A 23,193-nucleotide genomic window follows, 5' to 3' on the forward strand; every position below is an offset into this window, starting at 1 on the left:
AGGAGCTACAGTAGTTAGTTAGTTAGTTAGTTACCTCTCAACATGAGGGTTTGGTCACCTCTAAGGAGCTACAGTAGTTAGTTAGTTACCTCTCAACATGAGGGTTTGGTCACCTCTAAGGAGCTACAGTAGTTAGTTAGTTACCTCTTAACTTCAGGGTTTGGTCACCTCTAAGGAGCTACAGTAGTTAGTAAGTTACCTCTCAACATGAGGGTTTGGTCACCTCTAAGGAGCTACAGTAGTTAGTTAGTTAGTTACCTCTCAACATGAGGGTTTGGTCACCTCTAAGGAGCTACAGTAGTTAGTTAGTTACCTCTTAACTTGAGGGTCTTGTCAGCCCCGAGGAGTTCCAGTATTCTGGTCCAGGGGCCCCGGGTTACCAGGCGACCCTTAGACGTTATTATGACGATAGAGCTAGAGAGAGAAAGAGAGAGTGAGGGAGAAAGAGACAGAAGTGAAAGAGAGATGGGGGATGGAGAAGAGGAGGCAGGGAGAAGAGAGAGTTAACTTTGTTCAACTCAGTGTCTTCCCATTCTAACATGAAAAAGTTAGTATGTGTGTGTTCTTACTGGTCTGTCAGGTTGTTAACATAGCTCTCTATCTGGGCAGGTACACCCTGCAGTATGGAGTTTCTGAAGCCTTTGCTCTCCACCAGTCTCCCGTCATGGCCGTCCATCACCGTCAGCTGCACCCCATCATCTGGCTGGTACAACTTCCTGCCGTTAACCTGCCCGGCAACCACAACATCCAATCAACCAATCATGACATTATTGAATAACTTTTTACACACAGAGAAAGCAAACACACACACAAACACACCTCTGTGTAGGCAAAGTCCTCCTTGATGTGGAAGAAGCGTGTGTTGTAGGACTCCAGCTTGACCTCCAGGAAGTGGTCTGTGGTGCGCTGTAGAGGAGAGAGAGAGAGAGAGAGAGAGAGAGAGAGAGAGGAGAGGAAAGAGAGAGAGTGAGAGTGAGAGAGAGATCTGAAGTGACCGATACTGGTATAGAAATGTCAATCCTGTCCACAACACTGCTGCAGAGATTTATTGATGAGATGCCAAGACTCTTTCTTCTCTTTCTTTGTATGACTGTATCTGTAACACTGTATAGAGAGGTTGTAAAGGGTTTCAAACACCGTGAATATACTATGAATAATAGGAACTAGTGTTATTACAATACTATGTACTAGTACTATGAATACTATGAATCAGTAATAAACAGTTTAAATAAGTGTTTGATTAACTATTTTAGAAAACGATGCACAGTGCCACTTGTGACCAACAGACTGAGCGCTGTCCTCACCAGCTTGGCGCTGGGCAGTTTCCTTGGCATGGGCACATCTACGATGGGCATCTCTGCGTGCAGGGGGTAGGCCTGTGTCATGCAGTCACTGGGGCCGCTGCCCTTAGGGATAACGGCTGTGATTTTAACCCTCTCACAACCCTTCACTGAACAGAAGGCAAAGTCCTCCTTCTCATTGTGGGCCTTCACTCGGAGGAACAGCAGGCTGAGAGGGAGACAGGGGAGGAGACTAAGAGTTAATAAGGATTCACTGGGAGAAACAGCAGGCTGAGAGGGAGACAGAGGAGACTAAGAGTTAATAAGGATTCACTGGGAGAAACAGCAGGCTGGTAGGGAGACAGGGGAGACTACCTACTGTACTCATCTACTACACATTCTCCTCTCTCCCCCTGATCTCTCCCTCCTCACCCTCTCTCTCCCGTCACTCCCTCCCTCTTTACCCTCTCTCATTCTCTCCCCCCTCCCTCCCTGCCTCCCACCCTCCTCACCTGGTATCTTCCTCCCAGTAGTAATAGCCTCGGGACAGGTGAGACTGGTTGATCTTGTCTCTCTGTGTGGTCCTCATGAACACACCGGTCTTCCTTGTCTGCTTGGTCAGCCGGTTGTGGATGTCCGAGATGATCGTGAAGGTGGTGCCTGGCGGGTAGCATAAGCCTACGTTGATCCAGTCGTTCCTGGAACACACACACAGACAGACACACAGACAGACAGACACACAGACAGACACACAGACAGACACACAGACAGACACACAGACAGACACACAGACACACACACAGACACACACACAGACAGGCACACAGACACACACACAGACAGACACACAGACAGACAGACACACAGACAGACAGACACACAGACAGACACACAGACAGACACACAGACAGACACACAGAGACAGACACACACAGACAGACAGACACACAGACAGACACACAGACACAGACAGACACACAGACAGACACACAGACAGACACACAGACAGACACACAGACAGACACACAGACAGACAGACAGACAGTTAATCAACGATATGAAAAAGGACATGTTACAGGAGGCAGCCCAGCACTGAGATGGGCTAAACAACTACTCCCACTCACCGGTCATATTAATTAGTAAACACACCGTGGCAAAACATTTTGCCGTTCTTTATTGGACAAGATCAGGTTAGTCTCTCTCTGTTTGTCAGCTTTCTTCCGTTTGGTGATAGTGAAACTAGAAACTAGTGAATACGACTCTGCAGTCCCGTGTAGCTCAGTTGGTAGAGCATGGCATTTTCAGCAACTGGGTTCGATTCCCAAGGGGGACCAGTACGAAAAAAGTATTGGATAAGAGCGTCTGCTAAATGACGCTCAAGGCACCACAGATGATAGTCCGTACGGCCCAGTACATCACTGAGGACAAGCTTCTTGCCATCCAGGACCTCTATACCAGGCGATGTCAGAGGAAGGCCCTCAAAGACTCCAGCCACCCCAGTCATACCCTGCTCTCTCTGCTACTGCACGGCAAGCGGTACCAGAGCATCAAGTCTAGGTCCAAAAGGATTCTTATCAGCTTCTACCCCCAACCCATAAGACTCCTGAACAGCTAATCAAATGCTTAACCAGACTATTTGCACTATACTTTTACTACATATTACCTCAATTACCTCGACTAACCTGTGCCCCCCCCCCCCGCACATTGACTCTGTACCAGTACCCCCCTGTACATAGCCACACTACTGTTATGTTATAGTTGCTCTTAATTAAATTATTTGTTATTTTTCTATTTTCTTATTTTTTACTAGTTTATTTTAGTAAATATTTCTTAACACTTGTTTTTCTTATAAGTACATTGTTGGTTAAGGGCTTGTAAGCATTTCACTGTAAGGTCTACTACACCTGTTGTATTTGGTGCATGTGACAAATACAATTTGATTTGATTTCAAATGTGAAATGTCATGCAGAGTTTATGGTTGAACCTGAAGTTCCATTCCACAAACAATAGATGGCGCCAGAGCAGCATGTAACCAATGGGAATGCCCATATCCCACAATACAGTATATGTTCCTCCCTCCGAGTCCTTTCGGGGTAATCTCAGGCCAGGGAGTAGCTAGCACGCTTGAAATGACTACAATGCCTCTGCTATTCAAATGACTGCCAATGATATTAAGAATATTTGCTGGGCAGGGGTGATGTCATATGCTAAGACAAACAGCCACCATAAACTACTGTATCACACTGTCCCTTGGGTTATAGGGTTCGTGGAAGGCAAGGGTGTGACTTGATGATATGGGTTTTATGAATATGACCACATGGTCAGGAGATGGGGCTTTGGGTTACTGGGGTTATTGTTGACTCATAAGATGTGGTGCCATGATGTGGACAGTTTTTTGGATCAGATGCTGAAACAATGCTGGGAGAAGGAAGTGAATAGTGTGTGTGGTGAAGGGTGCATGTGTGTGTGTGTCTGTGTGTGTCTCTCTGATTCCACTACCAACCTGTGTAGTCTCTCTCTCTGTCTGTGTGTGTGTGTGTGTGTGTGTCTGCAGGTGTGTGTGTCTATATCTCTCTGAGTCCACTACCAACCTGCGTAGTCTCTCTCTCTGTTTCTGTTTCTGTGTGTGTGTGTGTGTGTGTGTGTGTTAGTGTGTGTGTGTGTGTGTGTGTGTGTCTCTCTGAGTCCACTACCAACCTGTTGAAGTTGATGAGCCACACAGTGATCTCTGCAGGAGCAGCCTGGTCCCAGTGTACAGTGTAGCCCTTACCCAGGGTGACCACGGGCTGGAACTGCTGGTAGTGCTTCTTCTTGCCCAGAGCGCCCTCTAGTGTCAGGGGTCTGTCAGGGTACTCATCCTTTACCATCTGCATGTTCAGACTGGCAGGGTTACGTGTCTGTATGTAGATCTGAGGGACCACACACACACACACATTAATTCACAAACGCATACAGACACAAGCACACACACAAACACACAAGTGTGTGTGACTAGGAACATGTTCACTAATCTGGAAGACATTAGAAAGTGAGTGAAATGAGAGGGAAACGAGGTCACACTGCACAAAAACCTAGTGTGTTAGCTTTGAAAGGAAACTTAACCCACACTTTATTTTAAAGAATGTGTGAGTACATACTGTGTACCCATATGTGTATGTGTTTGTATAAGATACGGTGTGTGTGTGTGTGTGTGTACATGCATGCTTCCTTCAGCCTGCATGGCGTATGCATACCAACCTGTGCATAATGCCCACTACAGATGGCAGCCCTCCAGTCAGGCACGTCAATACAGTCAGGGTGTCTCAGTAACCAGTTGTCCTCTTTGACCAGGAAGGCTCCAGGGTACTCACTGACCGAGCCGTCCACGTCGTGGAATATCGTGGTCTTGTCACCGTCCATTTGCATCTTGTTAAACCATGGGCCGGGCTCACCGAAAAACACCCGGGACGTTATCTGATAAGAAGAGCAGGGGGTAGATGGGGAGGAAGGGGTGAGGGGGTGGAGAGAAGAGAGGGGGAGAGGGGAAGGAGAGGCGATGGGGAAGAAGGGGTGAGGGGGTGGAGAGAAGAGAGGGGGAGAGATAGGAGATGGGGAGGAAGGGGGAGAAGGGGTGAGGGGGTGGAGAGAAGAGAGGGGGAGAGGGGAAGGAGAGGAGATGGAGAGGGGAAGGAGAGGAGATGGGGAGGAAGGGGGAGAAGGGGTGAGGGGGTGGAAAGAAGAGAGGGGGAGAGCGGAAGGAGTGTCATGGAGGTGAGAAAGAGCAGCATGTCTCCCCTGTAAGACCGTGCTTATGGCACTGCATTACCCATAATCCATCTTGACAGCTCATGCCCAAAATCTGCAGCTACGCTTTAGGGCAAACACACACACACACACACACAATACACCCCAACTCCCATCATGTGTACAGGTAAATGCTAATCAGCGTGATACACACCCCCCCCAGCCCCCCCCTCACACACTCACACACTCACTCACTCACTCACTCACTCCCTCACTCACTCCCTCACTCACTCACTCACTCACTCACTCCCTCACTCACTCACTCCCTCACTCACAGGCACGTCGTCGAAGGTGATGTCGGTGACGTTGTTGTTAGGGCAGCTCTGCCAGGAGTTGTTGAGTCTGAAGCCGAAGGCGCTGGTGTGTCGACCGTCCAGGGCAATGTATTTTCTGAAGGTGCAGTTCTGCACGTTGATGGGCCCGTCGTAGATCTGCATGCCGCGGATAGGGAAGTCACTGCAGGACAGACATACAGAGAGTCAGAAAGACCAGAGGGAGGGAGACGAGTTAGAGAGAATGAGAGAGAACTTGACGGACAGACAGACCCTGGTCAAAAGTAGGGCACCATGTAGGGAATAGGGTGCTATTTGGGACGTAGACAAGATCATGGGTGCTTTGCGATGTTCCCAAGTGTGCCGGAGGGGACATCGTCATCTCTTTCAGCACACAGACAAGGCTCTGTGCTATCGGATATTGGATAACGACTGCATCTTGGGACCATTTTGTAACACTATGCAAAAGTTCACGTGGTTGCAAATGATAATTTTTTCTCCATACAGCATATCATGTAGAACTGAGACATATGATGGATGACGGGTTTCTTTCACCCAGACAATAAAAGAATGTCAGATATGCACAAGTTGAGACATCATACTTTTAATCATACTTTCTGTCTGGCCAAGCACGCAACACGCTGAAAAGAGAACAGTTGAAGGGGTTCATTTCAGGGTAAAATGTGAATGAGGAGAGGCAATACGAGGAAAGGAGAGGAGGAGAAGGAGAAGGAGAAGAAGAAGGAGAAGAAGAAGGAGAAGGAGAAGGAGAAGGAGAATAAGGAGGAGAAGGAGAAGGAGAAGGAGAAGGAGAAGGAGAAGGAGAAGGAGAAGGAGAAGGAGAAGGAGAAGGAGAAGGGGGAGAAGGAGGAGGAGGAGAAGGAGAAGGAGAAGGACAAGGAGAAGGAGAAGGAGAAGGAGAAGGAGAAGGACAAGGACAAGGAGGAGGAGGAGGAGAAGGACAAGGAGGAGGAGGAGGAGAAGGACAAGAAGAGGGGAGGAGGGGAAGGGAGATAAGAGAACAAGAAATTAACAGACAGAAGAGGAGAGAATAGGGAGTGTGTGTGTGTGTGTGTGTGTGTGTGTGTGTGTGTGTGTGTGTGTGTGTGTGTGTGTGTGTGCGTGTGTGAGCCAACACTCACACTCCTCGAGGCAGGGTCCTCCCATTGAGGTCGGGTCCCCCGGGACCCCAGATACGGTTGTCAGGAATGGGCATGCCCCTGTTCTCACTCTCCCCAACAAACAGACTGTTCTTCACCTCCTGACGAGAACCATCGTCATCAGGGAATGTACCACCACTACACAGATAGGGAAAGACAGAGAGAAAGTGAGAGAGAGAAAGAGTTTGTGTGTGTGTTCATTTCATCGAAAAATCCTTTTAATTTTTGTTGACTAAAATGTAACGAGACGAGAATTCCACGTGAGACTAGTGGACATTTCATTTGATATCAAGCTCCTGTTCATCTGTGTTTTCTAATCAGAAGCATGCAGAATATTCTTCAGTTGTGTGGACGGATTGAGCTGATCTGCCCGGCTCTCTCACACAGCTCCCAGTGGTCACATCAGTCCCTCGTCAATCTGATGCGAAGCCAGGACACTGGACTTGTACCCAAACTCAACTAGAAACAATAATGCTTACTCTCTCTTACTTTCATGTAGGCTATTTTTACTCTGATCACATCAGTCTATATTGTTAGTCATGAATCTGTGTTGCCGCTCTGGTACCGTTCTTGGGGTGTTTTCCTATGGGGAAAACAGATGCTATTTCATGAATGTTAGGAGTACAGTCATAGTTCTGACGTCTTTGGAGAGGTCAAATTCTCCCCTTTTTAAATAAAATAATTTTATTTACCCCCCTTGACGGTTATGATGTGGAGAAAATCAGAGCCGTAAATGATTGAACATCTAGCCAAGGCTTTATATCCTATATAATTAATTATGTCAGGCATTGGTTACAATCTGTCACAATATAAATGTTGCCAGCTAAGGTATACGAGGGGATCGTAGGTCTAGTTGGACAAGGCTATCTGAATGAGTACATGATGGAAGTTAGAAGTAGCTTAAATATTCATTATTTAATAGATTATTTTTTCTATTATGTGACTAAAATGGCTGTGACTAAAACTGTCCAGAGTTTTAGTCGACTGATAATAACTAAAACTGTCCAGAGTTTTAGTCGACTGATAATAACTAAAACTGTCCAGAGTTTTAGTCGACTGATAATAACTAAAACTGCCCAGAGTTTTAGTCGACTGATAATAACTAAAAACTAACGAAGGATGAAATGACTAAAATGTGACTAAAACTGTCCAGAGTTTTAGTCGACTGATAATAACTAAAACTGTCCAGAGTTTTAGTCGACTGATAATAACTAAAAACTAACGAAGGATGAAATTACTAAAATGTGACTAAAAGGTATTTTAAGATTAAACATAAAACCAAATCTAAAATAGATGCCAAAGTTAACACTTTTGTGTGTGTTTTTGGTTTTACTAAATTAAAACAAGGAAAATTCCCCACAAGGAAAATGTCTGTTTTAGGCTTAGGGGTTAGGTTTAGGGTTAAAATTAGGGGTAGGGTTAGAATTAGGGTTAAGTTTAGGGTTAAGGTTAGGTTAAGGGTTAGGGGTTAGCGAAATAGGATTTTGAATGGGAATCAATTGTTTGGTCTCCACAAGGACAGTAAAACAAATGTGTGTGTGTGTGTGTGTGTGTGTGTGCGTGTGTGTGTGTGTGTGTGTGTGTGTGTGTGTGTGTGTGTGTGTGTGTGTGTGAGTATGTGAGTGACTGTCAGAGAGTTTGTGTGGCCAAGAGAGAGTGTAAAAGTGTGTGAGTCTGTGCCAGTGTGTCTCTCTCTGAGAGTGTGACCTGGTTTCTGAAACCAGCTACAAACCATGCCCAGGCCCATATACCTAGAGATGCCACTTTCACACTCCCAAATTACTTTCACATTCTTTCAAAGTCTTTCTTTCCCACTGCATCATAAGCAGACGACCATATAAGGTGTTTTCCAATTACTGCAACGGGGTCTTCTGCAGTCACCCGTAAATACAAACATGAACCACACATGCACGCCGCACGAAGGCACGCGCACACACACACACACACACACACACACACACACACACACACACACACACACACACACACACACACACACACACACACACACACACACACACACACAAGATGTTATTAACATTAATGTCTTACCTAGCCAGTGTTAGGCCAATTCCATTATCAGCAAATCTGAGGGAGAGAGAGAAACAGTTGTTGGAGCCAATCACATAGTAGACGGAATATTAGAATGAGAATATTACACAGACATTATCTGTTTCCGCATGTCAACAGTGTGTGTGTGTATGTGTGTGTGTGTGTGTGTGTGGCTATTCACACACTGTTTGTCTAAAACTCCAAGGATAAGGGTTGACATTGGAAATGTTGGCAAGGATGCAAAGCAGCAACAGACTGAAGGTAAGAAAAACAATAGAGGATTCAGTGTAAATGCTAGGGGATGTTTCTGACAGTTACTGCTGTGTTGAGTGCTAGACCTGGCAGTAGAAGCCTAGAGGTAAGCATGATAATTGGGGTGGCAGCACCATAGGACTGAGAGGGAGGTTAGAGAAATACAAGCTAGTCAAAATGTAGCCATTTTTCAGAGGCGTGATTGTGTATATTTGTTAAGGTAGGTTACAGCTAAATATGTATTTGTTACAATCCACCTATCACTCAATCCCTCCCTCCCACCTCTACCGCTCGCTCCTTCCCTCCGTCTACTCACTGGCAGTCGTCCAGCCAGACATCTCCTCCCCTCAGCCAGGCTCCGTGGTCCTGGTTCTTGTAGGCCACAAAATGGTGGATGAGAGCTGGGACACGGGGCTTGAAGGGATCCGCATCCTGGTGGGGTCCATATCTAGAGAGAGAGAGAAGAGAGAGAGAGAGAGAGAGAGAGAGAGAGAGAGAGAGAGAGAGAGAAAGAGAGAGAGAGAGAGAGAGAGAGAGAGAGAGCGAGAGCGAGAGCGAGAGCAGAGAGCAGAGAGCAGAGAGCAGAGAGAGAGAGAGAGAGAGAGAGAGAGAGAGAGAGAGAAAGAGAGAGAGAGAGAGAGAGAGAGAGAGAGAGGGAGAGAGCGAGAGCGAGAGCGAGAGCAGAGAGCAGAGAGCAGAGAGCAGAGAGCAGAGAGAGAGAGAGAGAGAGAGAGAAAGAGAGAGAGAGAGAGAGAGAGAGAGAGAGAGAGAGAGAGGGAGAGAGCGAGAGCGAGAGCGAGAGCGAGAGCGAGAGCGAGAGCAGAGAGCAGAGAGCAGAGAGCAGAGAGCAGAGAGAAAAGAGAAGAGAGAGATTAAGAGAGAGAGAGAAAGAGAGTGAGAAAGAGAGTGAGAAAGAGAGCGAGAGCGAGAGAAGAGAGAAGAGAGAGCGAGAGAGAGAGAAGAGAGAGAGAGAAAAATCAGCTACACTGGTCTGCCCTTCCCATAACTACCCATTGTTCCTTTAAACAGCTTAGAATCCAAGGCAGTCGCCACTAATTCATGCAGAACTAAATCAAATAACTAAACTATAACAATAAAATGAAGCGTAATAAAGTCATATAATGTGATTAGTAATGTGGAGTAAACAGAACACACAGTGTATCAACAAATAAACCAGTCAGGAAGTTGTTTTGAAGTATTTCAAACCTCCCGGTCATTCATGCAGACATCTCTGCTATGCATTATTCACTGTTCAGATGTTAACCAACGTGCTGTATGAAGCCTGGGGGACTGGGTCTGCAGACTGGGGTCAAATACTCTGCTTGAGGTGCACTTGGACTTTTAGGGCGATTCAATTGATTGCATTGTTATAGGCAAACAATGTATTTGAAAGTCTTTGACATATGTATCTGAAAGAGGTCTGCTAACTAGCTCCCGAGTGACGCAGTGGTCTAAGGCACTGCATCTCAGTACTAGAGGCGTCACTACAGACCCTGGTTTGATTCAAGGCTGTATCACAACCAGCCGTGATTAGGAGTCCCACAGGGCAGCGCACAATTGGCCCAGCGTGGTGTGGGTTAGGGTTTGGCCAGGGTAGGCTGTCATTGTAAATAAGAATTTGTTCTTAACTGATTTGCCTAGTGAAATTAAGGTTAAATAAAAAAAAATCTAAACTACTCCCCCTCACCCAGTCTCTCTGCATCCACTACCAACCTGTGTGTGTGTGTGTGTGTGTGTGTGTGTGTGTGTGTGTGTGTGTGTGTGTGTGTGTGTGTGTGTGTGTGTGTGTGTGTGTGTGTGTGTGTGTGTGTGTGTGTGTGTGTGTGGTGAGACACTGACCTTGCTCCCACTAGAGAAAGGAAGGGTCTCTTGTCCTTGTCGTTGGCCTGTGTCGTCTTTACACCGTTGTCTAGGATCATCCCAGCCTGCACAAGTGCATACATTACATTACATTAACACTTCCTGTCAAGGAGCCAGCTATCAGCCAACAGATATGAACAACAGATAGCTTTGAAGGTGATTCCCACAATGCACCCTATTCCCTACATAGTACAGCCCTGGCCCTGGTCAAAAGTAGTGCACTACTGTATGTGGGGAATAGGGTGCCATTGGGACCGATCGTCTGAGTCGCCTCTAGCAACAACACAACAGCCTCCAAGGTCTCTCTCTGTCTGTCTCTTCCTCTCTCCCTCTCTCTCTCCCTCTCCCTCTCTCTCCTTCCTTCCCCTCCCTCCCTCTCCCTCTCCCTCTCCCTCTCCCTCTCCCTCCCTCTCCCTCCAGTTCCTCCTGAACCAAGGGCCTAATAGACACACATTGACACACATATTTAGCTTAATATGAAAAAAAAGAGGGATCCAGTGCTCGACTGAGGGACTTGAAAATTCCCAAATCATTCCTTACCCCAGGATAATTCAACTGGTGACTATCCAGGATAATTCAACTGGTGACTATCCAGGATAGTTAACCAGTTGGATTTAGGGGGCGCTATTTTAATTTTTGGATGAAAAACGTTCCCGTTTTAAACAAGATATTTTGAAATATAATTGACAGCTTTGACAGCTTTGGAAAGAAGACACTCTGACGTTTCCAAAACTGCAAAGATATTGTCTGTGAGTGCCACAGAACTGATGTTACAGGCGAAACCCAGATAAAAAACCAACCAGGAAGTGCCGCATTTTTTTAAACCGCCTCATGCCAATGACTCCTTATATGGCTGTGAATGAGCTACGAATGAGCTTACGTTTTCCACGTTTTCCCCTAGGTGTCTACAGCATTGTCACATCTTTTTAGGCATTTCCCTTGAAGAATGGCTGTAAGGGACCATATATGGCATGTGGTCACATGGTTTCTCCCGCAGAAAACCTTGCGTAAAATACTGAGGTAGCCATTTTTCCAATCGCTTCTTATGAGAAACCAACTGCCTCAACGGATATATTATCGAATATATATGTTAAAAACACCTTGAGGATGGATCCTAAACAAAGTTTGCCGTGTTTCTGTCGATATTATGTAGCTAATTTTGAAAAAAGTTTGGCGTTATATTTGTAGCATTTTTCGGTCGATTTCTCAGCCAAGCATGGTAAAGAAACGGGAGCTATTTCGCCTACAAAAATAATATTTTGGGAAAAAAGGAACATTTGCTATCTAACTGGGAGTCTACTGAGTGAAAGCATACGAAGTTCTTCACAGGTAAATGATTTAATTTGGTTGCTTTTCTTATTTTTGTGAAAATGTTGCCTGCTGCCAGCAGAGCCTAGCATAGCATTATGCCATGATAAACTTACACAAATGCTTGTCTAGCGTTGGCTGTAACGCATATTTTGAAAAACGCAGATGACAGTGTTGTTAACAAAAGGCTAAGCTTGTGTTTGAATATATTTATTTCATTTCATTTGCGATTTTCATGAATAGGAAAAGTTTATAGGGGTATTTATGTCCGTTGCGTTATGCTAATGCATTTGAGGCTATGATTACGCTCCCGGATACGGGTTTGCTCGTCGCAAGAAGTTAAATTGGTGACTATCCAGGATAATTCAACTGGTGACTATCCAGGATAATTCAACTGGTGACTACCCAGGATAATTCAACTGGTGACTACCCAGGATAATAAAGGAAAACTAGATTTATTGAGGGACAAACAAAACTAGTTTTGGCATGAATGCAGCAACAGTGTTTCTTTTGTTTTATATGTGTGTGCTTGCTGTGTGTGTGTGTGTGTGTGTGTGTGTGTGTGTGCTTGCTGTGTGTGTGTGTGTGTGTGTGTGTGTGTGTGTGTGTGTGTGTGCTTGCTGTGTGTGTGTGTGTGTGTGTGTGTGTGTGTGTGTGTGCTTGCTGTGTGTGTGTGTGTGTGTGTGTGTGTGTGTGTGTGTGCTTGCTGTGTGTGTGTGTGTGTGTGTGTGTGTGTGTGTGTGTGTGTGTGTGTGTGTGTGTGTGTGTGTGTGCTTGCTGTGTGTGTGTGTGTGTGTGTGTGTGTGTGTGTGTGTGTGTGTGTGTGTGCTTGCTGTGTGTGTGTGTGTGTGTGTGTGTGTGTGTGTGTGTGCTTGCTGTGTGTGTGTGTGTGTGTGTGTGTGTGTGTGTGTGTGTGTGTGTGTGTGTGTGTGCTTGCTGTGTGTGTGTGTGTGTGTGTGTGTGTGTGTGTGTGTGCTTGCTGTGTGTGTGTGTGTGTGTGTGTGTGTGTGTGTGTGTGTGTGTGTGTGTGTGTGTGTGTGTGTGTGTGTGTGTGTTTGCCGAGGCATGTGCGCCTTCGTGTTGCGTGCATATGTCTTTGTAAGGGGGGGTGTTTGTGTGTGTGTGTTTGCCGAGGCGTGTGCGTCTTCGTGTTGCGTGCATATGTCTTTGTGTGGGTGTGTGCGCATAAACACTTGTATGTGTATGTCAGCTTCTTTATGTGTGCACAAGATGGTGTCTGTGATTTGTGTACAAGCTGGTATATCTACTTCTATCACAAGGAGGCTGTGGTAACAGCTTGACATTAGTTATATTTATATTAAGAGAGAGAGAGAAAGGGTGGAGAGAGAGAGAGAGAGAGAAAGAGAGAAAGAGAAAGAAAGGGTGGAGAGAGAGAGAAAAAGGATGGAGAGAGAGAGAAAAAAAGGATGGAGAGAGAGAGAAAGGGTGGAGATAAAGAGAGAAAGAGAGAAAGGGTGGAGAGAAAGAGAGAGAAAGAGATAGAGAGAAAGGGTGGAGAGAGAGAGAGAGGGAAAGGGTGGAGAGAGAGAGAGAGAGAGAGAGAGAGAGAGAGAGAGAGAGAGAGAGAAAGGGTGGAGAGAGAGAGAGAGAGAGAGAGAGAGAGAGAGAGAAAGAGAGAAAGAGAGAAAGAGAAAGAAAGGGTGGAGAGAGAGAGAAAAAGGATGGAGAGAGAGAGAAAAAAAGGATGGAGAGAGAGAGAAAGGTGGAGATAAAGAGAGAAAGAGAGAAAGGGTGGAGAGAAAGAGAGAGAAAGAGATAGAGAGAAAGGGTGGAGAGAGAGAGAGAGGGAAAGGGTGGAGAGAGAGAGAGAGAGAGAGAGAGAGAGAGAGAGAGAGCGAGATCCAAAAAAAGGATGGAGAGAGAGAGAGAAAGAGAAAGGGTGGAAAGAGAGAAAGAGATAAAAAGAGAGAGAGAGAAAGAGAGAGAAGGGTGTGAACATGACAGAGAGAGAGGCGCTGCTAGCACAGACCACAAGGGCCTTAACCAGACCACAAAGAGATTTATTATCAACTGAAGATGCTCGTTAACATGTAATGATAGCTGCTCCAAACCGTGAATTAACCTTCACACACTGGGTTAACACACACACACACAGGGAAGAGCAGTTAGCTTATATCTGATTGGTTAATATGACTTCCTTTATTCTATAGTATGTTTGCTGTTATTATCTAACAAGGCTCACACACACACATAAAGTCCTACCCTGTAGTTGGAGTGGGCCCTATTGTTGGTGAACTGGCCCATAGGTGTGTGTTCGGAGCGGCCAGGAGAGTACATGCCCTCAGAGGCTCCCGTAGGCACATGGTGGAAGAGGAACCAGAAACCTGTCTCCTTGAAGGACACACACACAGTATGTTAACAAACACATGCAAGCATTAACACACACACACCATACTATACATAACAAATGAATATACAGTAATTCATCAGACTGGACATTGGGGTAATGAGGCCTACATACATACTGTACACCTGAAGACAAGGACAGATAGAAAGAGTGAATGGGAGACAGAGAATGAGAGAGAAAGAGAACAAGGAGAGAGAGAGGGAGAGAGTGAGGAGAGAGTGAGAGAGGACAGAGGAGATATACTTTTGTATATTATCTACCTCACTTGCTTTGGCAATGTTAACACGTTTCCCATGCCAATAAAGCCCCTTGAATTGAATTGAGTGAGAGGACAGGGGAGAAAGGGAGAGAGAGAGAGGGAGAGGGAGGGAGTGAGGGAGGGATGGAGGGAGGAGAGAGAGAGGACAGGGGAGAGAGAGAGAGAGAGAGAGAGAGAGAGAGAGAGAGAGAGAGAGAGAGAGAGAGAGAGAGGGAGGGAGGGAGGGAGGGAGGGAGGGAGGGAGGGAGAAGAGAGAGGACAGTGGAGAGAGAGAGAGAGAGAGAGAGAGAGAGAGAGAGAGAGAGAGAGAGAGAGGGAGGGAGTGAGGGGGGATGGAGGGAGGAGAGAGAGAGGACAGGGGAGAGAGAGAGAGAGAGAGAGAGAGAGGAAGCAAGCGAGGGAGATTGGGAGAGAGACTTACCTCTGAGCCTGCTGCTGCACAGTTGATGAGGTTGTTATTGGGGTTGGCAATCCAAAAGGTGGACGTAGCACTGGAAGAGACAAGGAAAGACAAGAGAGAGGAAAAGAGAGAGAGAATGTGAGAGAGAGGAGGGAGAGAGAAAGAGAACGTGAGAGAGAAGAGGGTGAGAGTGAGAACGTGAGAGAGAGGAGGGTGAGAGAGTGAGAACGTGAGAGAGATGAGGGAGAGAGAGAGAGAGAGAACGTGAGAGAGAGGAGGGTGAGAGAGAGAGAACATGAGAGTGAGAGAGAGAACATAAGAGAAAGGAGGGAGAGAGAGCGAGAGAGAGAGAATGTGAGAGAGGAGGGTGAGAGAGAGAGAATGTGAGAGAGAGGAGGGAGAGAAAACAAGAGTTGTTGATTATCCCTGTGTCCTACTCCTCACTTCAGGCAGCACCTCAACAGCCTTGGTTTCTCAAATGACTGCCTCGTCTGGTTCACCAACTACTTCTCAGACAGAGTTCAGTGTGTCAAATCGGAAGGCCTGGTGTCCGGATCTCTGGCAGTCTCTATGGGGGTGCCACAGGGTTCAATTCTCGGGACGACTTTTATCTGTATACATCAAATATGTCGCTCTTGCTGCTGGTGATTCTCTGATCCACCTCTACACAGACAACACCATTCTGTATACTTCTGGCCCTTCTTTGGACACTGTGTTAACTAACCTCCAAACGAGCTTCAATTCCATACAACTAAATGCATGCTCTTCAACCAATTGCTGCCTGCACCTGCCCGCCCGGCCAGCATCACCACTCTAGACGGTTCTGACTTAGAATATGTGGACAAAGGGCCTCCCGGGTTGCGCAGTGGTCTAGGGCACTGCATCGCATCGCTAGCTGTGAGACTCTCCGGGTTCGCTCCCAGGCTCTGTCGCAGCCGGCCGTGACCGGGAGGTCCGTGGGGCGACGCACAGTTGGCCTAGCGTCGTCCGGGTTAGGGAGGGTTTGTCCAGTAGGGATATCCTTGTCTCATCGTGCACTAGCGACTCCTGTGGCGGGCCGGGCGCAGTGCACACTAACCAGGTCGCCAGGGGCACGGTGTTTCCTCCGACACATTGGTGCGGCTGGCTTCCGGGTTGGATGCGCGCTGTGTTAAGAAGCAGTGCGGCTTGGTTGGGTTGTGTTTCGAAGGACGCATGGCTTTCGACCTTCGTCTCTCCCGAGCCCGTACGGGAGTTGTAGTGATGAGACAAGATAGTAACTACTAACAATTGGATACCACGAAATTGGGGAGAAAAGGGGGTAACATTTTTTTTTTTAACTCTCCTTCCAGACACACATTAAAACCTGTTGAATCTAGGGGGCACTATTTTCATTTTTGGAAAAATAATGTTCCCAAAGTAAACGGGCTATTTTGTCAGGACAAGATGCTAGAACATGCATATAATTGACAGCTTAGGATAGAAACCACTCAAGTTTCCAAAACTGTAAAAATATTGTCTGTGAGTATAACAGAACTGATATTGCAGGCGAAAGCCTGAGAAAAATCCAATCAGGAAGGAACTCTTATTTAGAAAGCTCTGCGTTCCTATGCGTCCCTATTGAGCAGTGAATTAGATATCAACCAGATTCCTTTTTCTGTGGCTTCCCAAATGTGTCTAGTGTCACAATACATAGTTTCAGGCTTTTATTTAGAAAAATGAGCCTGAACGACAACATTGCGTCAGTGGTCAGCTGGAGGCTCTCAGAGTGTTTTGTGCGTAAAAGACAAATGCGGCCATTGTTTCTCTCTTTCCTACTAAGAAGCCACCTGTCCCGGTTGATATATTATCGAATAGATATTTGAAAAACACCTTGAGGATTGATTATAAACAACGTTTGCCATGTTTCTGTCGATATTATGGAGCTAATTTTGAATATTTTTCGGCATTGTCGTGACCGCAATTTCCGGTCGAATTCTCAGCCAAACGTGAAGAACTTATTTCGGCTACAAAAATATTATTTTGGGAAAAAAATAACATTTTCTATCTAACTGGGAGTCTCGTGAGTGAAAACATCCGAAGCTCATCAAAGGTAAACAATTTAACTTGATTGCTTTTCTGATTTTCGTGACCAGGTTGCCTGCTGCTAGCTAGGCATAATGCTATGCTAGGCTATCGATAAACTTACACAAATGCTTGTCTTGCTTTGGCTGTAAAGCATAATTTCAAAATCTGAGATGACAGGGTGATTAACAAAAGGCTAAGCTGTGTTTCAATAGATTTAACTTGTGATTTCATGAATATGAATATTTTCTAGTAATATTTATGTCAGTTGATGACAATTCTCCCGGATCCGGGATGGGTAGATCCAACAGGTTTTTAAGCATCTCCAATCCAAAATTACATCTAGAATCGGCTTCCTACTTCGCAACAAAGCATCCTTCACTCATGCTGCCAAACATACCTCGTAAAACTGACCATCCTACCGATCCTTGACTTCGGCGATGTCATTAACAAAATAGCCTCCAACACTCTACTCAGCGAATTGGATGCAGTCAATCACAGTGCCATCCGATTTGTCACCAAAGCCCCATATACTACCCACCATTGCGACCTGTATGCTCTCGTTAGCTGGCCCTCGCTTCATATACGTCGCCAAACCCACTGGCTCTAGGTCATCTATAAGTCTTTGCTAGGTAAAGCTTTGCCTTATCTCAGCTCACTGGTCACCCTAGCAGCACCCACCAGTAGCACGCGCTCCAGCAGGTATATTTCACTGGTCACCCCCAAAGCCAATTCCTTCTTTGGCTGCCTTTCCTTCCAGTTCTCTGCTGCCAATGACTGGAACGAACTGCAAAAATCACTGAAGGTGGAGACTCATATCTCCCTCACTAACTTTAAGCATCAGCTGTCAGAGCAGCTCACAGATCACTGCACCTGTACATAGCCCATCTGTAAATAGCCCATCCAACTACCTCATCCCCATATTGTTTTTTTTTTGCACCCCAGTATCTCTATTTGCACATTCATCTTCTGCACATCTATCACTCCAGTGTTCATTTGCAAAATTGTAATTATTTCACCACTATGGCCTATTTATTGCCTTATACCTCCCTAATCTTACCTAATTTGCACACACTGTATATAGACTTTTCTATTGTATTATTGACTGTGTGTTTATTTACTCCATGTGCAACTCTGTGTTGTTGTTTGTGTCGCACTGCTTTGCTTTATCTTGACCAGGTCGCAGTTGTCAATGAGAACTTGTTCTCAACTGGCCTACCTGCTTAAATAAAGGTGATATATATATATATATACAGTGCCTTGCGAAAGTATTCGGCCCCCTTGAACTTTGCAACCTTTTGCCACATTTCAGGCTTCAAACATAAAGATATAAAACTGTATTTTTTGTGAAGAATCAACAACAAGTGGGACACAATCATGAAGTGGAACGACATTTATTGGATATTTCAAACTTTTTTAACAAATCAAAAACTGAAAAATTGGGCGTGCAAAATTATTCAGCCCCTTTACTTTCAGTGCAGCAAACTCTCTCCAGAAGTTCAGTGAGGATCTCTGAATGATCCAATGTTGACCTAAATGACTAATGATGATAAATACAATCCACCTGTGTGTAATCAAGTCTCTGTATAAATGCACCTGCACTGTGATAGTCTCAGAGGTCCGTTAAAAGCGCAGAGAGCATCATGAAGAACAAGGAACACACCAGGCAGGTCCGAGATACTGTTGTGAAGAAGTTTAAAGCCGGATTTGGATACAAAAAGATTTCCCAAGCTTTAAACATCCCAAGGAGCACTGTGCAAGCGATAATATTGAAATGGAAGGAGTATCAGACCACTGCAAATCTACCAAGACCTGGCCGTCCCTCTAAACTTTCAGCTCATACAAGGAGAAGACTGATCAGAGATGCAGCCAAGAGGCCCATGATCACTCTGGATGAACTGCAGAGATCTACAGCTGAGGTGGGAGACTCTGTCCATAGGACAACAATCAGTCGTATATTGCACAAATCTGGCCTTATGGAAGAGTGGCAAGAAGAAAGCCATTTCTTAAAGATATCCATAAAAAGTGTCGTTTAAAGTTTGCCACAAGCCACCTGGGAGACACACCAAACATGTGGAAGAAGGTGCTCTGGTCAGATGAAACCAAAATTGAACTTTTTGGCAACAATGCAAAACGTTATGTTTGGCGTAAAAGCAACACAGCTGAACACACCATCCCCACTGTCAAACATGGTGGTGGCAGCATCATGGTTTGGGCCTGCTTTTCTTCAGCAGGGACAGGGAAGATGGTTAAAATTGATGGGAAGATGGATGGAGCCAAATACAGGACCATTCTGGAAGAAAACCTGATGGAGTCTGCAAAAGACCTGAGACTGGGACGGAGATTTGTCTTCCAACAAGACAATGATCCAAAACATAACGCAAAATCTACAATGGAATGGTTCAATAATAAACATATCCAGGTGTTAGAATGGCCAAGTCAAAGTCCAGACCTGAATCCAATCGAGAATCTGTGGAATGAACTGAAAACTGCTGTTCACAAATGCTCTCCATCCAACCTCACTGAGCTCGAGCTGTTTTGCAAGGAGGAATGGGAAAAAATGTCAGTCTCTCGATGTGCAAAACTGATAGAGACATACCCCAAGCGACTTACAGCTGTAATCGCAGCAAAAGGTGGCGCTACAAAGTATTAACTTAAGGGGGCTGAATAATTTTGCACGCCCAATTTTTCTGTTTTTGATTTGTTAAAAAAGTTTGAAATATCCAATAAATGTCGTTCCACTTCATGATTGTGTCCCACTTGTTGTTGATTCTTCACAAAAAAATACAGTTTTATATCTTTATGTTTGAAGCCTGAAATGTGGCAAAAGGTCGCAAAGTTCAAGGGGGCCGAATACTTTCGCAAGGCACTGTATATATAAATTAAGTGCTCTGTCTCACACACACACACACACACACACACACACACACACACAAAATTAACAAGGGGTCGTCGCTGCCTTTCAAAAACATGAAAGCAAATCAGGTCATCAGTAATCAAAGTCTCTACTAGCCCTAATCACAGTCTACTCTATAATCAACACAGAAAACGAGGGACAGTAGAGAGAGAGCAAGAAAGAGAGAATGAGAGAGAGAGAGTGAGAGAGCGATAAAGATGGAAGGAGAGAGAGAGAGAGAACAAGAGAGAGAGAACGACAGAGACAGAGAGGTGTAATTGTCTTTGTTGAGCTTGGGGTATTTCAAAATAAACAGACAGAGAACGAGATTGAGCGAAAGACACCATAGAAAGAAAATGAAAGACAATGAATACTGTAACTGATTAATAAAAAGCTTTCAGTTTAGCTTTTAGGATTGGGATATGCTGTCTGATTTTGTTCAGTGACAATGTACATTACTGAAGAACCCTGCATTTGTGAAGGTCTAAGCCGTCAAACAGGGGAACATGTTAGCCGTCTGTCAGCGGACAGGGGAACATGTTAGCCGTCTGTCAGCGGACAGGGGAACATGTTAGCCGTCTGTCAGCGGACAGGGGAACATGTTAGCCGTCTGTCAGCGGACAGGGGAACATGTTAGCCGTCTGTCAGCGGACAGGGGAACATGTTAGCCGTCTGTCAGCGGACAGGGGAACATGTTAGCCATCTGTCAGCGGACAGGGGAACATGTTAGCTGTCTGTCAGCGGACAGGGGAATATTATTTTTATTTAACCATGTAGGCCAGTTGAGAACAAGTTCTCATTTACAACTGTGACCTGGCCAAGATAAAGCAAAGCACTGACAAAAACAACTACACAGAGTTACACATAAACAAACGTACAGTCAATAACACAATAGAAAAAATATATGTACAGTGTTTGCAAATGTAGAAGAGTAGGGAGGTAAGGCAATAAATAGGCCATGGAGGCGAAATAATTACAATTTGGCATTAACACTGGAGTGATAAATGTGCAGATGTTTATGTTTATGTGCAAGTAGGAGGCTTTGTTGCGAATTAGAAAGCTGATTCTAGATTTCATTTTGGATTGGAGATGCTTAATGTGAGTCTGGAAGGTGAGTTTACATTCTAACCAGACACCTAGGTATTTGTAGTTGTCCACATATTCTAAGTCAGAACCGTCCAGAGTAGTGATGCGGGTGCGGGCAGGGATCGGTTGAAGAGCATGCATTTAGTTCTTCTAGCATTTAAGAGCAGTTGGGGGCCACGGAAGGAGTGTTGTATGGCGTTGAAGCTCGTTTAGAGGTGTGTAAACAGTGTCCAAAGAAGGGCCAGATGTATACAGAATGGTGTCGTCTGCATAGAGGTGGATCAAAGACACTGCTGCAGTAGTTTATGTGTCGGGGGGCTAGGGTCAGTTTGTTATATCTGGAGTACTTCTCCTGTCTTATCCAGTGTCCTGTGTGAATTTAAGTATGCTCTCTCTAATTCTCTCTCTCTCTTTCTTTCTCTCTCTCGGAGGACCTGAGCCCTAGGACCATGCCTCAGGACTACCTGGCATGATGACTCCTTGCTGTCCCCAGTCCACCTGGCCGTGCTGCTGCTCCAGTTTCAACTGTTCTGCCTGCGGCTATGGAATCGTGACCTGTTCACTGGACGTGCGACCTGTCCCAGACCTGCTGTTTTCAACTCTCTAGAGACAGCAGGAGCGGTAGAGATACTCTTAATGATCGGCTATGAAAAGCCAACTGACATTTACTCCTGAGGTGCTAACTTGCTGCACCCTCGAACAACTACTGTGATTATTATTATTTGACCATGCTGGTCATTTATGAACATTTGAGCATCTTGGCCATGTTCTGTTATAATCTGCACACGGCACAGCCAGAAGAGGACTGGCCACCCCTCATAGCCTGGTTCCTCTCTAGGTTTCTTCCTAGGTTTTGGCCTTTCTATGGAGTTTTTCCTAGCCACTGTGCTTTGCTTGCTTGTACAGCACTTTGAGATATCAGCTGATGTACGAAGGGCTATATAAACAAATTTGATTTGATCAAAGAATCACCAAGCAAGAGCGACATCATTGATGTATACAGTGAAAAGAGTCGGCCCGAGAATTGAACCCTGTGTCACCCCCATAGAGACTGCCAGAGGTTCGGACAACAGGCATATGCACTGCAGAGTACACAATACACTCTTTCAGACGGTAGTGTGTGTGTGTGTGTATGTGCGTGTGTGTGTGTGTGTGTGTGTGTGTGTGTGTGTGTGTGTGTGTGTGTGTGTGTGGTATAAGCAGCTCTGGGTAATGAGTGAGAATTGTCCCAGCAGTGTTAGCAATAACTACCAACATGTCTCTCTCTCACCTCCATCTCTCTCTCTCTCACCTCCATCTCTTTCTTTCTCTCGCATCTCTCCTTTCTGTCTCTCACCCTCTCTCTCTCTCTAGCATCTCTCTCCTTCCTCCCTCTCTCTCTCTTTTTACAGGCATTAAGTGCAGGTGTTATGTGCCTTTTAAAATAAAATGTTCATCTGAGTGCTTGTGTGTGTGTGTGTGTGTGTGTGTGTGTGTGTGTGTGTGTGTGTGTGTGTGTGTGTGTGTGTGTGTGTGTGTGTGTGTGTGTGTGTGTGTGTGAATGCATAGACTACTCTGTAACTGTTATTTAGTAGATATTCTCTACAGTCATTTGTTGCTTTATTCCTCTCAGCATTTTAAGTTAATACTCCCTCTGTGCTATGAGAAGGGGGAGGAGAGGAGAGGAGAGGAGAGGAGAGGAGAGGAGAGGAGAGGAGAGGAGAGGAGAGGAGAGGAGAGGAGAGGAGAGGAGAGGAGGAGTCTGGCGATAGAGAGGGGAGAGGAGAGAAGGGAAGGGAAGAGAGAGTGAAGACAGTAGTCGGGAAATAGAGAAGGTGGAGAGAGGGAGATAGTACTGTGTCTGTGTGAGAAGATGTGTGTTAAAAGAGAATAGATAGAAAGAGAGGGAGGGGGAGGAGATATGGGGGAAGCAACAAATCTGCAAAACTTTACTGAGGAAAAGTAATACTTTTTGGTAGGTGACATTCAATGATGTATATAAACCCTGGGTAGCTGACGCTGTGTCTTGGCCAATAAGAGCCTCCATTATTAAACTCCTCCTTTCAAAGCTTTGATTAATGGAAGTGAATCAGGGAAAAACTAGATCCCCACATTAAAATACCCAACTTGTCAACAATGGCACGATGTGAAACATATGTATGCAGCAAGCGCTGATTAAAGGGATGAGGGACGAC

The 23,193-nt window shown here is 45.5% G+C and overlaps 1 protein-coding gene across 1 annotated transcript in view; it reads right to left on the reverse strand.

Moving 5' to 3' along the window:
• Nucleotides 1-313: 313 nt before the first annotated feature.
• Nucleotides 314-23,193, reverse strand: part of LOC139403859 (cell migration-inducing and hyaluronan-binding protein-like) — a gene marked incomplete at its 3' end in the record, with an annotated part of 146,547 nt that continues 123,667 nt past the window's right edge. The window contains exons 15-28 of the mRNA XM_071147020.1: nucleotides 15,016-15,085; nucleotides 14,191-14,319; nucleotides 10,639-10,724; nucleotides 9,116-9,247; nucleotides 8,548-8,583; nucleotides 6,478-6,633; nucleotides 5,339-5,519; nucleotides 4,518-4,733; nucleotides 3,978-4,189; nucleotides 1,793-1,978; nucleotides 1,305-1,509; nucleotides 820-906; nucleotides 570-727; nucleotides 314-414 (exon numbers count right to left, since the gene is read on the reverse strand). Coding sequence (XP_071003121.1) covers nucleotides 314-414; nucleotides 570-727; nucleotides 820-906; nucleotides 1,305-1,509; nucleotides 1,793-1,978; nucleotides 3,978-4,189; nucleotides 4,518-4,733; nucleotides 5,339-5,519; nucleotides 6,478-6,633; nucleotides 8,548-8,583; nucleotides 9,116-9,247; nucleotides 10,639-10,724; nucleotides 14,191-14,319; nucleotides 15,016-15,085 — 1,955 coding nt within the window. The remainder of the gene's footprint in view (nucleotides 415-569; nucleotides 728-819; nucleotides 907-1,304; nucleotides 1,510-1,792; nucleotides 1,979-3,977; nucleotides 4,190-4,517; nucleotides 4,734-5,338; nucleotides 5,520-6,477; nucleotides 6,634-8,547; nucleotides 8,584-9,115; nucleotides 9,248-10,638; nucleotides 10,725-14,190; nucleotides 14,320-15,015; nucleotides 15,086-23,193) is intronic.

Source organism: Oncorhynchus clarkii, unplaced genomic scaffold (assembly GCF_045791955.1).
Source record: "Oncorhynchus clarkii lewisi isolate Uvic-CL-2024 unplaced genomic scaffold, UVic_Ocla_1.0 unplaced_contig_3779_pilon_pilon, whole genome shotgun sequence".
NCBI lineage: Eukaryota > Metazoa > Chordata > Actinopteri > Salmoniformes > Salmonidae > Oncorhynchus > Oncorhynchus clarkii.